The sequence below is a fragment of the Frankliniella occidentalis genome, unplaced genomic scaffold, assembly GCF_000697945.3.
Source record: "Frankliniella occidentalis isolate FOCC.00 unplaced genomic scaffold, Focc_3.1 Scaffold332, whole genome shotgun sequence".
In the NCBI taxonomy this organism is placed as follows: Eukaryota; Metazoa; Arthropoda; class Insecta; order Thysanoptera; family Thripidae; genus Frankliniella; species Frankliniella occidentalis.
In genome coordinates this window covers 43,994-56,912 of record NW_026267455.1, presented here as the reverse complement: position 1 = coordinate 56,912, position 12,919 = coordinate 43,994, and the positions used below count along the sequence as shown (strand labels likewise).

At 40.4% G+C, this 12,919-nt stretch overlaps 4 protein-coding genes across 6 annotated transcripts; 2 read left to right on the top strand and 2 right to left on the bottom strand.

Annotated features, from left to right (window-relative positions):
- Nucleotides 1–132: 132 nt before the first annotated feature.
- On the top strand, nucleotides 133–1,105 carry LOC113206437 (protein Abitram). The gene is made up of 2 exons (XM_026422528.2): nucleotides 133–295; nucleotides 441–1,105. The coding sequence occupies exon 2, from the start codon at nucleotides 496–498 to the stop codon at nucleotides 1,060–1,062; it is 567 nt and encodes a 188-aa protein (XP_026278313.1). The 5' UTR covers nucleotides 133–295; nucleotides 441–495; the 3' UTR covers nucleotides 1,063–1,105.
- On the bottom strand, nucleotides 1,045–5,284 carry LOC113206434 (mannose-6-phosphate isomerase). Of its 2 annotated transcripts, none has more exons than XM_026422522.2 (8): nucleotides 5,175–5,284; nucleotides 3,538–3,722; nucleotides 3,299–3,448; nucleotides 3,079–3,220; nucleotides 2,823–2,993; nucleotides 2,570–2,737; nucleotides 2,285–2,487; nucleotides 1,045–2,202 (listed from the first exon to the last, which is right to left on the bottom strand). In XM_026422522.2, exons 2-8 carry the CDS (start codon nucleotides 3,703–3,705, stop codon nucleotides 1,996–1,998), a joined length of 1,209 nt encoding a protein of 402 aa, XP_026278307.1. In that variant the 5' UTR covers nucleotides 3,706–3,722; nucleotides 5,175–5,284; the 3' UTR covers nucleotides 1,045–1,995. The 2 variants fall into 2 exon arrangements, with proteins under 2 accessions (XP_026278307.1, XP_026278306.1); XM_026422521.2 differs by lacking the exon at nucleotides 5,175–5,284 and adding an exon at nucleotides 3,852–4,130.
- LOC113206430 (DNA replication factor Cdt1) lies at nucleotides 4,271–8,879 on the top strand. Its single transcript, XM_026422517.2, has 8 exons — nucleotides 4,271–5,079; nucleotides 6,423–6,622; nucleotides 6,701–6,952; nucleotides 7,027–7,279; nucleotides 7,371–7,530; nucleotides 7,619–7,818; nucleotides 7,898–8,099; nucleotides 8,181–8,879. The coding sequence occupies exons 1-8, from the start codon at nucleotides 4,420–4,422 to the stop codon at nucleotides 8,333–8,335; spliced, it is 2,082 nt and encodes a 693-aa protein (XP_026278302.1). The 5' UTR covers nucleotides 4,271–4,419; the 3' UTR covers nucleotides 8,336–8,879.
- Nucleotides 8,880–9,322: 443 nt separating this feature from the next.
- Nucleotides 9,323–12,882, bottom strand: LOC113206433 (divergent protein kinase domain 1C). Of its 2 annotated transcripts, XM_052274065.1 has the most exons (7): nucleotides 11,549–12,882; nucleotides 11,333–11,421; nucleotides 11,082–11,258; nucleotides 10,875–11,009; nucleotides 10,482–10,787; nucleotides 10,181–10,387; nucleotides 9,323–10,102 (listed from the first exon to the last, which is right to left on the bottom strand). In XM_052274065.1, exons 2-7 carry the CDS (start codon nucleotides 11,387–11,389, stop codon nucleotides 9,872–9,874), a joined length of 1,113 nt encoding a protein of 370 aa, XP_052130025.1. In that variant the 5' UTR covers nucleotides 11,390–11,421; nucleotides 11,549–12,882; the 3' UTR covers nucleotides 9,323–9,871. The 2 variants fall into 2 exon arrangements, with proteins under 2 accessions (XP_052130025.1, XP_026278305.1); XM_026422520.2 differs by having other exon boundaries at nucleotides 11,333–12,882.
- Between the last annotated feature and the right edge of the window lie 37 nt (nucleotides 12,883–12,919).

Sequence of the window (12,919 nt, the reverse complement as noted above, 5' to 3'; positions counted from 1 at the left end):
CAAGAATCTTTCCCTTCATCAAAGTCAACTTGAGCTGGAATTATCGGTTTCAGTTTGAAAGAATTATTTTTGAAGAATACACTCACTTTATCCTAAAGTTTCCGTCCACATCAAAAACGAAAACATCATTTTCGCCTTGGTGTAGTGGTAACAGTGAACCAAAATGGATCCACAAGATGTTCCACAATCGTTCGAACCTCGCTCGTTTAGTCTAATTTATGCCTTTTTAGAGTGAAGTCCAGGTCAATCTTTTAGCGTACTACAGCCTCTCTTCCACAACTGTCTGTCATTTATGGTAAGACACATGACAGTTTCTATTCTTCATATTTCACTTACCACTTGTTGGGTTGAAGAGGTTGTGTGTGTGTTGATTCTTCAGCATGCACATGTCTATTACTTTTATTTTATTATTATTATCTATCATTCTATTCTCTTTCCAGATTAAACAGTAATTCTCTTTTTAAGAAAAGCTGCATCGGTAGACGGAATATCAGGATGAAGGCTTCTATTGTGGATCCCATAGGCCTCGACGTACCCATTCAGAAGGTTTATCCATCATTTACAGAACGATATTTCCAGCAAAAGTACAGTATTGATGTTGATGGCAAGACTAGTGAAGATCACTGTGTACTTGTTCATTCCAATAGAATTTGTATTGTCACTTTAGCTCCCACACATCCAGTAATTGCATCCCGTAAAACAATTTCAAAAGTTAATTTTCAAGTGGCTGACAAAACAAATAGGCTTCAGAATACGGTTCAGGGAAAGCGAAAACATGGTGCACAGACCTTGAATCCTATGTCAATATTGTGTATGCTTGAATGTGAGGATGGTACTACATATACTGTACGGAGTTGTGTGTTTGGCAAGCTAATTGAAATCAATGAAAATTTAGTTGAAAATCCTCAGTTGTTGTTTGATAAACCCGACTCAGATGGGTATATAGCTATAGTGCTTCCAAACCTGAGTACTAATGAGAAATTCAAAACTAATTTGTTACTAAAAGAAGATTATTTAAAGGAAGTGGAAAAAAGAACAACTGTAAATGAAATAAAACCTTAGTATTAGCACAAATATGTTTCAAATACATTGACCAAGCTTGAAATTTAAAGTGATCATTTCAGAAAAACCTGTATTTTAAATCTATTAGATCTGTACAACATTAGTTTGCGTAAACCTTGCATTACTTCAGAAGTAAATAAATGAACCATTAAAATCTAGGCAAAAGTATCACAAAGACATTTGACGCTCAGTGATGAGTAATGGCCGTTTTAAATATTGTTTCAAGTAAAAGCATCACCAAAATCTTGTAAATATCACAATGGTTCTGACTATTCTGTTACAAATTGTAGCCAGGGATGGAAACTTCGGAGTTTTATTCCTCATCATTCATTCCTTTTCATTTACTAGTGAATGCCAAAGCCAAAAACAGGTTGCACAGAGAAGGTGTCAGATGATGAGCTACAAGTTACTGCCCATAAGAACTTTCCTTTAAATTCTAACTCATTTGGAAACTTTTCTTTTGCTGAGGAAAATTTTTTCAAGTGTTAAACCTGTTCTCAAGAAGTAAACCATTCTATGGCAGTTAAGTTCCTCAGGGGGTTAAAAGTTCATGAATTAGGTTCCAGCACTTCAGTTTATACCTTATCCGTATATTACTACCTTGCTTGGCCTTGACATTCATGAGTAGATAAGGAACAAAAAGAAACAAAAACCTTCAGCTTTCCATCCCTGGTTGCAACAATTAAATTATACTTTAATCTCATTATTAAGGCTGTTTCAAATAATATTTTATTTACCAACTCAGTAATGAACTTATATGCATTTTGTTTCTTGAGATCAGTTGTCATGAGTATTTTCAATATCTGCCACTGCAGTGTACTATGCAGTGCTCTGCATGGTTTTCAGAATGCCACATTCATAAGACTCAAAGCTAGAGCTTGACCCTTTCTCAAGCTCAAAGGTTAGCAGTTAGCAGCTTCTCTACTCATAACATTAGATATTTGCCATTGCTTGGAAAAGCAAAAGAGTATCTTTCAATCCAGATGTACTAATGGAAAAAACAGTGTTTGCTGGGATGAACAAGACTGAACCTCGCTTAACTGGCATATCATGCTGTGCACACCCATTTCCTGAAACAGCTAAAATGATACTAGCTGAAGACCGTGGTCCAATGTCGTAAGTTGAAGTTTCACCAGGAATCTAGAAAATAAAATAATTTTAACAAACTAATTGTAGTTTTTGTTGTAGCTTTCTGGGTTAAATTTTCATGTAAATTACACACCTCAATTTTGGCCACCGCAAAATCAGGTACTGGAGGTGAAAACAGTTGAGTATAAGAGTCTACGGCTGTTGGCTGGAACCTCTTTTGATCCGCTTCTTCACAATTGTATGTAAGCATAGAGCATAGAGTATTTACATCTATATATTTTGGAGTTAATCCGGCTCTTACAACATTATCAGAACAAGCCATGCATTCAATACAGTCTGAAATAAAATAAATGCAATATCTCTGTTGACATTGGAGAGAGAAAGTTTGGCAGTTTTTAAACCAGCATTTTTACAGTACCTCCTGATAAATATGCATGTGGTTCATTAGGTCCGAGGTAAAGAGCTTCTCCTGGTTTTAAAATCAGGTAATTAAGAAAATACACACAGAAACATCCCACATCTCCAGGAAATTCTGAGGACAGCTTTGCAATTAGATTAGCATTTTCTAATGATCTTGAAGATTCATCTGAAAAAGAAGGGTCTTATTTTAATGCTCTTTTCTTTCTTTTTTTTTTTTTTTCAAAATCTCAAAATAATTTTAAATTACCCACCAAGAGTAGAATGTCTTTCAACAAGCATAGAAAGTTGCTCTTGAATTGTTTCTGCTGGACATGTCATTAGTGCTTGAAAGCAATCCCTCAATGCTGACTGTATTCCAGCCTCATCGCTAGCCTGCAGATTAGAGGCAGCCTCTCCAATAATTGTTTTCAGCTCAGGGATACCTTAGAAAAATAATTTGGCAACACTTGATATAACCGAAAAGACTGATAAGTATCAAGTTAAGTCTATCTTGTTAAAACCACTCACGATCAAGGAATTGTTTTATTTGCTGGATTGGACGAAATCCACAAAGAGCTTCAAAAGGTGTCAAGGCTATAGCAAGCTCTGGTTTGTGGTTGGGATCCTTGTAAATATCTGGTCTCTCCCTGTGTAGCTTTTCAGCATGTTCCTGTACAGAGAACAGATTAGTGAAAAAAGATTTTCAGTTGGAGGACAATATTATGATCATGTTAAATTTGTTACTGACCTTATTAGGATGAGCTTGAATTGACAGTGCTTTGTTCACTGAGAGAACCTTAAACAAAAAAGGTAACTCATCTCCAAATTTATTGCGGACACTTTCTCCTAAAACATCTGGATTTTTAGAAATCCATTCACTTAGTTTTTCATTGGAGCCCTAAAATGAAAGCAGTGACAAAATCAGTTAACCATGACCAAAAGTTTAAGATTGCAAAAATGACTTTTCATCAATATGCTACAAAGCACCTTAATGAGTGAAGGAGCACTAGTATGTGCCCCCATCCATAACTCTGCATAAGGTTTGGTTTCTTCAATGCAAAAATCAGGATGGGCACACTCTTGTAATGATGCAACTTCACTTGTGTGCCCAAGTTTGCCCCACGCATAGGGTTGAACAGCGCACCGAATTTCCATCTCTTAGAAGGAAATGACTACAGGGGAATGAACAAAATCGCTTTCAACAAACAGTCCAAAGTCTAAGTGTAACAAAAATGACGGGACCCAGGTACTGTCAAAGCCTGGAGGTTAGAACGAAACAGCAAATTTAAATACGCATTTACATTTTTCTGAAAAGACAGCAGTTCACACGTGGCACGCCTAGGCACTGGCAATATAGCTTTGATTCCCTCCGATTGGAATCTACCGACACGCGTCTGCCTCCGTTTTTGACAAGACTTTGTTTTCCAAGATTGAGAGCTTGAGCTGACGACGACACCTTTCTGCTAGATTCTCAGCAGTGAGGGAAACATAAATTCCCATATTCTGGTATTTGTTCTTTCGCACACATTTAAAGCCACGATACTTATTAGTTTGCTGATGACTCTTTTACTTTTTAACATTAGATTAAAAATAAACAATAATTTTTTTTAAATATGATGTATGAGCGCTACAGATTCGCTATAACAGGAATAGGTTGGCAAACTTTGCACTAGCCTTCTCTTAATATTGAGAACGTTTCTAAACAACTCAAAAACCGCGTAACCGCCAAAAGGGCGCGAATCGCTTGTGCTCGGCAGACGCTGAAAGGAGGAAAGGAAGTAGAAGACGGTTGACACGGAAGCATTTTTGTCCAATTTGGTTTGATCTGGGGAGTTGTGTAGTGAAGTTAGCTTACAAGCCGACTTGACTATGGCTCAGTCAACTATCACTAATTTCTACACAAATCGTAAGAGGTCAGCAGTGGACGATTTGAAAGGCAATACTACCAAAATTAGAGCCCTGGAGTCGGACATCATCTCAGGTTATGGACGTGCAAAGTCCGACGAAAATCCAAGTCAGCCCAGCGTCCGCATTGAAGTCGAGGCTACGGTAGTAATTTCTGCAGATGCTGCTGCTTCAAAGGTAAAGCCGCTGATTGCAGCTTCTTCTCAAGTCACGCCCAAGCCCAAGACTCCGGCCCGATCGACGCGCAAAACCACCAAGGTTAAGGATCCTAAACAGGCAGATATGAAGATGTTTCTTGGCAAAGTAGCTGCCAGAGGTGATGTCAAATCAGAGCCAAGTCCATCTATGGCCTCCTCAAATGTTATCAAGGAAGAACCGGTTGGAGAAGTTTCTACTAAGGAGAAGGATTCCGCTTCAGAAGATGTACAATTACCAGACATCAAACATGAGAAATGTGTCGAAGGAAGCTCATCAAACATTTCAGAGCTTGAGACGCAAGCTAATCATCAGCCTATTCCTGCTATTACAGTAACTGCGGAAGATAACACAAGCTCGTCAATCATTCAAGAACCAAATGTTACCCGTGCTGAGAGAAAGGAAAGCAATGTGGAGAAAGCAAGAAAGGTAAGTGGCTTCTTTTTGCCTTTGTTACAAGTTCAGGTTATTGTCGTGCCTTCACTTTTTATTAGCATCATCCTTTTGGATTTGAACGTACTTACAAGCCCTCTGTTGTTACCATTTTAGTTGAAATCCGACAAATCTGTTTACATGCTACTGTAGCATTTTTTCCATTTCACTGCTGTGAAAGATTCTATAATCAGCATGAAATGTGATCTTTATGCTAGGATCAATCAGCTGCATCTAACCTTGATGTTGGACCTGGCCAGACTGGTTTGGAGCCGTTCATTGTGTGTGGATGTGTCAGGTAGATTTGCTGACATGGCCTATTGTAGTGGGGGGAGTAGACTGCAGCTATAGCATCTTTTGAAGTGACTGGGCACATGTGGAGACAGCTGTCGCTCTCAATTTTATTTCACTGTGTCTTGTGTTCCTGACAAAGCAAAATTCTCTTGGGCTTTAAAAAAAAATATTTGTTGTTCTGTCATTACTTGCCCCTTTTAAATGAACCAATGTCTGATCAGTGGGAAAGCAACCAGGAAGTTTGGAACAATGAAGCTGTTTATAGTATCATGGTATGTTTCTTTGGTCTGAAAGTGGGAGTTTTATAGGTAATGATTGTCACTGCTGCAAATCTTCTAATATTAAGAGATTCTATAGTTCATTTTTTTAGAGATGAAAGAACTATTGAGGCTAATTCTAGAAATACTTCTGTTACCTTCTTATGCTAATTCTTGTAAAAGAGTTCCATGTTGTTTGAGTTAACCATTAGGGAGAGTAAGAAAGTGGCAATCTGAAAGTAAATGATTGTCATTGATACACCTCTCCTATATTAGGATATTCTAGAGAACATTCTTGAGAGATGAAGGGACTCTCAAGGCTACTTCTAGAAATACATTCATGTTCGCTTTTTATGCTAATGCTTATGAGAGAATTCTTTTCTATTTGAATTAACAATTAGGGAGAGTAAGAAAGTGGCAATCTGAAAGTAAATGATTGTCATTGATACACCTCTCCTATATTACGATATTCTAGAGAACATTCTTGAGAGATGAAGGAACTCTCAAGGCTACTTCTAGAAATACATTCATGTTCCCTTTTTATGCTAATGCTCATAAAAGAATTCTACTTCATTTGAAATAACCATTAGGGGGAGTATAAAAATTGGCAATCTGAAAGTAAATGATTGTTATTGATACACCTCTCCTACATTAATATACCAGAGAACATGCTTAAGGTCAAAAGAAAAATCTTAAGTTTTACTCTGGATTACATCTTAACCACTTCAAAAATGACCCAAATGGTTCTTATGTAATCACTCAAAAAAAAAAATTATTTCTCATTTCCAGGAACTTTCTCTTGGTGACATTAAATCAAAATTGACACGATCTGCTCGTTTAGCAGAACTTAAAGCGAGTATGGCTCGCATTGATGAAGGCCGTCAAAAGTTGAAGAAGATTGAGGAGACTAAGAAAAAGCAGCAGGAAGCTTCTAATTTGTCTCCTCAGCTTATTCAGTTCAATGCTATAGAGCTGGAAGTTCCAGTCAGGTACTTATTATGTTATGTTTTAAAAAACAACTTCACTTACATTTGTTACCTATAATGGATTTGTTTCTCACCCCATAGCCCATCAAAATCGCCCATGAAGAGCCCTATGAAGAGTCCATTAAAGGGCCTTGCTGGGTCAAGAAGTCCTGCATTCCAGAGATATGCTTCACTTGCACAACCAGGGTCAACATCCCTTCCCTTGCCATACAGCTATCGTAATCTTGGGGACTTTTTCCGTTGTGTTGATCAAACTTCATCTCAAATGCATAATCGTGGAGAAGTTGTTACCTTTGAGAAGCTGCAATCTGCTGTTCAGAATATGACTCGAAAGTATGTGAATTTTTATGATGGAGTGTGCCACAATGTGCTTGAGAAATAAGACTAACTAACCTTATTAATTACAGGGCCTTTACCCTTAATCATCTTGCCCAGATACTAGCAGTTTTTCCAGAGTCGTATAATCTGAAATATGACAAGATACGTAATTTTGGAGTACCATCAGAGCAAGACAAGTATCACCTAGTGGTCTCCCCTGTCATTTCCAGTAACCCTGGTGGTGAAAAATCTGCTGGTCCAACTATAACAGGGTCCTTGTTGTTGGAGAGACGTAGAGTATTTTACAACAACCTTCTGGACATAGTCAAGAAGCATCATCAGGTTTGTTTTGTTTTCGTGGTTTTCTCATCTTTTCCTTGGTATTTGCATTCTTTGCTGTTGCATAGTAATTTAACTCTATTTGGTGTTTTAGGAATTTCTGCAATCTCTTGACCCACCGATGGAAGTTCCTTTAGGAAGCCTGACGCGCTGGCATCCAGATTTTGCTGTAGATCAGGTCCCAAGCATTGCTCCTGGTCATCTTCCTGAGGCTCCAAATTTGGAAAAGTGTGTGTCTGCCAAAGATGTTCTGGGTTAGTACCAAACAGAATTGAAAATCTTTGCACTTTCCTCTGATACACGCAATATATTTTAATTACATTACACATTTCATTATTTCAGCAAAACAGAGGCAGCTGTATTCATGCAATCCTCGCATGGAGAAAGCTCTAGAGTCAGTTGCTCAGGCTAATAGCCCAGCTGTTCCAACAGTAAATGTTCAAGTTGTAAACCCAACTCCAACTAATCCACCAACTTCACCCTTCAAGAGTATGAAATTGTCTTCTGCCTTGAAAGGCATTCCTAAAGCTTTACTAGAAAAGGTCTATAGTTAATTTTTTTTTTAGAAATTTATCTTGTTATCACACTTTGTAATTACTAAACAAAATTATTTTAATTTAGGTAAGAGCAAGAGAGGCGGCTAAGGCCTTGGAATCAATGACTCGGACCTCAGCTCAAGATAAAGAAGCTATTCAGTATGGAAGGCTACCGGAAATTGCTCGTATATTGCGCAATGTATTTGTTACTGAGAAGAAGAGCACTCTTCCCTTAGATACAGTCTTAGAGAAAGTAGGGAATAGTTATCGGTCAGCTTTATCTCCAAGTAAGTACTTTGATCGTCACCTCTCCTGGGAGTTGGTATTGCTACAATATGTTCTAAATTACCTTTCTTTCTTTTCTCAAGGGGAGTTGGAGGAGCACATTCGACTCATGGAAAAGTCTGTTCCTGGCTGGTTGACATTTAAGCGCCTTCTGAAAAATGATTACCTTGAACTCTCCAAAAAGGCTGAGATGAGTCGAGTGATGACCAAACTCCAAAATCTTGCAAACGCTAAATAAGGAATCTTCAGATAAGTTTCCATCATCTTATTTTTGCTATATTTATACCTATACTGATAAATATTAATGACTGCCCTTAGTCATTAATGTTTTGTTGGTAAAGCTTTAAATTTAGAGTTTCTTAATAGTTGCTGTGGACTGATAATCATAAGAGGTTCCATCTGTGAGTGTGCTACACCAAAATTGGTGTACCACACACCTCATTGTTGTGGAATATATATTTGATCTCAATTAGTTTTAAAACCAATCAGTGTTTCTGTTGTGGCGTTTCTATGCACACTTTACAATTTTAATGCATGACTGGATTTCAGTATTTATTATCTTAACGTTTTTAATAGTTGGCCTCTACCAGTTTTCAGCAAAATTAATACTCATCCTTTTTATCTACCAGTTATGTTTCCTTTTAAAACTGTATTTTTGTATGTTCTTAATTTTCTTTGGACGTCACTGTGTATTTAAATAGTATATTTACGTACTCAATGTGCTTCACCAAATATGTAGATATTTGTAACTGGTAGAAAATGCAGACTCTTTGTCTTGATTATGAGTTTTGAGTTTAATGAGCACCAAAACCTTGGCCAATGGCCAGCACATCTTACACATCATACCATGGGTACTTAAATTTTAAGGCTATCAATACCAAGTAATTTTGGAGAGAGTTTGTGACAGCTATGCATCGGCTATGTTTTGTTAGAACTCTGTTAACTAGGTGTTTTCTTGTTTTTCCTCTCATAATCTCGTGTCTGCATTTCCTACTACCACAAATTTCTATTCTATTTATCTTGAGCCATGGCTTTAATTAATAAGCCAGTTAGTCATTTGTGTCAGTGATATGTAACATACAATATATATCCAGCTCGTAACGCGTTCTAAAATATCTAAAAAGTATAACTGTAATAGTTTAAATAAAATGTTCGCCAAAACACAAACTCTTATCAAAACCACAACTGCTGCCTATATTTGAGAGTTTGAATAGGGGTAAAAGAACACGTTGTAAAACATATTTATTATTTTCAGACTGAGTAACAGATTTACGCAAGTTTCCACATAATGCCAAACAGAAATAGGGACTATTCAAAACCAAGTATATACCATTTTGATTATGTTTTGTGTCTTTTCCAATCTCTTTATCTGCACAGCCAATTTCAGTTTTACTTTTTTTACAACAAAATTTAAGTAATGAATTGGCTTTGTCCGATAAAACAACTTGCTGGTTGTACAGTGAAGTCACTATAGTAAAAGTTACTCAGTTCATATTGTTTAACAATATCAATACTGTCAAGAGTATTAAGGTAAATTTCCAACACATCACAATTATGAGGTACTAAAACTACTTACTATTACTACATGGAATCTCTGATTAAGAAAAACTAATACTGCTCAAAGGATAAAACATTTATAAAAAGCAACAGAGGTTTTATTTCTCACCAAAATTCAGTAAGAAACTAGTTAACATTGAGTAAATCTACTTTGGCTAGTTTAAAACTACAGTCTGGAAATGTGTCATATAGTGGCACTTACATATATATCAATAGATCAGTCAAGTAAGCTAAGAGAACTATACATCTCAGACAGCATGGAATACAGTCTTCTTCTTGTGTGATCTGATGCAGCAGATCTAGCAAGATCATTAGTTTCTGAATCTGGATTAGAACAGAGACGCAGAAGAGCAGAAAGTGATGATGAAGTTTTTGGTGACATAAGGAGACCTGGAACTACTACAGTCCCTGACATTGTCCAGCCAACAAATAATTTTTCACAAACAATCTGGAAAGAAAAGAAAAAAATGTTTCATAATCATGCCTGAATCAAGACAGGAAAGAATGATGATTAGTTTATAATTACTTGGAGATTATTGTTGGTCACAGGATAGTCGCATGTGCCACTCAGGTCTCCACATCGTGAACGGCAATCAAAGAAATCACAGTCAGCATGCCTTTCACACAGGCGTCCATCCCCAGTAATGTGGCTAGCAAATTTGCGCGGCAGAACAGAGTCAAGATCCAAAAACTTGATTCTTTGTGCACCTGGCGCAATTCCAAAGTGATCCATCTATAATTTTAAAAAATGAGTGTTTCACTGATAAAGAAAACTTGATTTCAATTGTTCAACTATTAGCATACATCACAACAAATGTTTATGTTACCTTTACATCACAAAGATGGAAAGGTTCAGGGAGATCCGTTTCCAGTTGCTCCAAAAGTTCAAGAGTCATAACAGCAAGCCTCACTCTGTCAGGCCACCCAGCATCAGCAGGAAGTGGCTCCAGGTATTCAACAGCATAAAACTTTCCACATACACCAAGTAGTCGAGGGAAAACACCCCGATCACCAAAGAGAGCAGAGCACACAAATTCATGGTCATGTGCCAATAGCCATAGGTTTAGAAGTTCTTCTCCATAACTTGGGTGAGTAGATTCATGTTGTATTACTGTTCTCATGAGAGATGTAACCTAGACCATAAGGTTAAAAATAGAAATAAATAACTACAATCCAGAGAACAAGATAAGTTAAGATTTAAAAAAGATTCAAAATTTCACCTGTTGTTCTGATACAGAAGTATTAAGCTTGGAAACAAGCAATTCTTGTAACATGTACTTGTATTCTACTTCAGTTGGGACAGGTATCCTTCCAAAGCTGTCAGGCTGAAACATAGTCTCGCTCAAGGCGGAATCCTGAAAGAAAAGTAAAAAAAATGTAATTCCCAAATTAGAATGGCTCTATTCATATTAATCCAGTTGTCTCACCCTTGAATATTTTGCCGAGTATTTAAAGATGAGCTGGGTTCCATCATCTTTTTCTGCTGAGAATATTGCCTCTTTGCCACCACGAAATGTATGACATGCTGGGGCACGAATCTTTTGCTCAACACATAGTGCTGGGCATAAATTTCCTACAATTTCCTCCTTTGCAAAGCTGTCACACTGTGGGAAAAAAAAACAAGCCGTTAAAGTAAAGTTAAAAATATATATATACAAGCCAAGAGCATGGCACATACCAGTTTGTTAACATGCCTCCAGACCAAGACATTAGAACAGACAACCCCCCAATCCATTAAAAGGTAAATGACACAAACAAGGAATAACCCTGTCAAAATCAACCCACAAGTTACTTGCCGGTGGCGGTAAATTAAGCTGGGCAACCTTCGAATGACCAACATTGTTGATTTTCAGGAGTGCTCAAATGGGAAGAGAAAACCGCAAAGTCAAATTACCAAGCAAAAGTTTGGAAGTATCTGAAACCGAAGTGCAGGTACTATTTCAGTCAGTTGACATCTGCGGCCGGGACCGCCCCCCATCGAAAAGTTTATATCCGGGTTAATGGATCTAACATAACGTTCACTGAAACAGCGGCCCCGTTCACCTATCCCCATTGTGCTACTCCTAAACTGCCAAGATTTTCCATTTTCCCCCCGATTACTTCCAGGCCTCTGTCAACCACCACCAACCCCCTCCGTGCCGCCACCCTGACGCCTAGGCAGGGCGGCAGGGCAAAGGGGCAAAGCCGCGAAGCGATCGAAATGGCGCGCGCAAAAGCGCATGCGCGGTGTCCGCGGGGGGCGCTAGTGTCGCGGCGTCTGCCACCGACGTCGTCTGCTGCTAGTGACCGCGGGGCCGCAGCGCCAGCCCTCGTGCCTACGCGACAAAATACTCGAGATAGAGATACGGGACGTGACGGCCGCCCCTACACGGCTGTAGCACCGGGGCCCGGCCGCCGGCAGCGCGCCCTCCTGGGGCGTGACCCGCGGCCGCGCGCCCGCTGGACGACGGGCCATGACGGCGCTGCGAGGCCCGCGCTCGCGTCGAGGTTATGGGCGTATCGTGGCGCAGGGGCTGCGTCCGCCGCCGTCGTGCACCGTCCCCGTCCCGCGGCGCGACCCGGCGCCCCGGGCCGCGAGTGGGAGAGAGCGCGAGCCGCGGCGGGAGCGCGGGGCGGGAGGGGGCCGCGCTCGCGGGGCTGCGCGGGGTGCGCGGGCTGCGCGGGCATGGGGCCCACCCGGGCCGACCTTCAGCCGTCCTTGCACCGGGACGAGACAGTCCTGGCTCCGCCTGCTCCGCCCCGCCGCTCTGCCCTGAGCTCTGCTGCGCGGCTCTGCTCTGCTCGGACCGGACGGACTTGACTTGGCGCTGCAGACTGGGCGGGAAACCGGTGGTCAGCGGGCTTGGCTTGGCGCAGGCGAGAGGGTCGGTGCCGGGGCTGGGAGCGAAGGCCCGGGGCCTCCAGTCCAGCGCGGCCAGTCCGCCAGCGCAGTGCATCGCAGTGCGGCGCAGTGCAGCACAGTGCAGCACAGTGCAGCGCGCGGTGCACCTCGACCAAAGGCAAGGCGGCTGAGCACGTCGAGAGACTAGCGGGCCAGCGCGGGTGAGGCGGGGCGGCCCCGCGGCACCCCCGCGGCCACATAGACTAGTGGACATTTTCAGAATTTTTTCTCTAAGGGGCATTTCGTGCGACATTTGTCAACGTGGCGGTTCTAGAGTGGTTGGACCCCGCTGAATCCAAATCCGAATGTTGTCAAGCCGAATTTTGCCTCCAAAGGCCCAAAATCCAAGATGGCGGCCAAACTAAGGGCCTAAATGACATTTTT

Excerpts from the sequence above, each read along its gene's own strand:
- LOC113206437 (XM_026422528.2), top strand. The coding sequence starts at position 496 with ATGAAGGCTTCTATTGTGGATCCCATAGGCCTCGACGTACCCATTCAG.
- LOC113206433 (XM_026422520.2), bottom strand. The coding sequence starts at position 11,494 with ATGTTGGTCATTCGAAGGTTGCCCAGCTTAATTTACCGCCACCGGCAA. Across the intron at positions 11,259-11,332 it reads GGAGGCATGTTAACAAACTG|TGTGACAGCTTTGCAAAGGA; the intron begins GTATGTGCCATG and ends TTTTTCCCACAG. Across the intron at positions 11,010-11,081 it reads ACTCGGCAAAATATTCAAGG|GATTCCGCCTTGAGCGAGAC; the intron begins GTGAGACAACTG and ends CTTTTCTTTCAG.
- LOC113206430 (XM_026422517.2), top strand. The coding sequence starts at position 4,420 with ATGGCTCAGTCAACTATCACTAATTTCTACACAAATCGTAAGAGGTCA. Across the intron at positions 6,953-7,026 it reads GTTCAGAATATGACTCGAAA|GGCCTTTACCCTTAATCATC; the intron begins GTATGTGAATTT and ends TATTAATTACAG. Across the intron at positions 7,280-7,370 it reads TAGTCAAGAAGCATCATCAG|GAATTTCTGCAATCTCTTGA; the intron begins GTTTGTTTTGTT and ends TTGGTGTTTTAG.
- LOC113206434 (XM_026422522.2), bottom strand. The coding sequence starts at position 3,705 with ATGGAAATTCGGTGCGCTGTTCAACCCTATGCGTGGGGCAAACTTGGG. Across the intron at positions 2,488-2,569 it reads ACATGCATATTTATCAGGAG|ACTGTATTGAATGCATGGCT; the intron begins GTACTGTAAAAA and ends ATTTTATTTCAG. Across the intron at positions 2,203-2,284 it reads TTGCGGTGGCCAAAATTGAG|ATTCCTGGTGAAACTTCAAC; the intron begins GTGTGTAATTTA and ends TTTATTTTCTAG.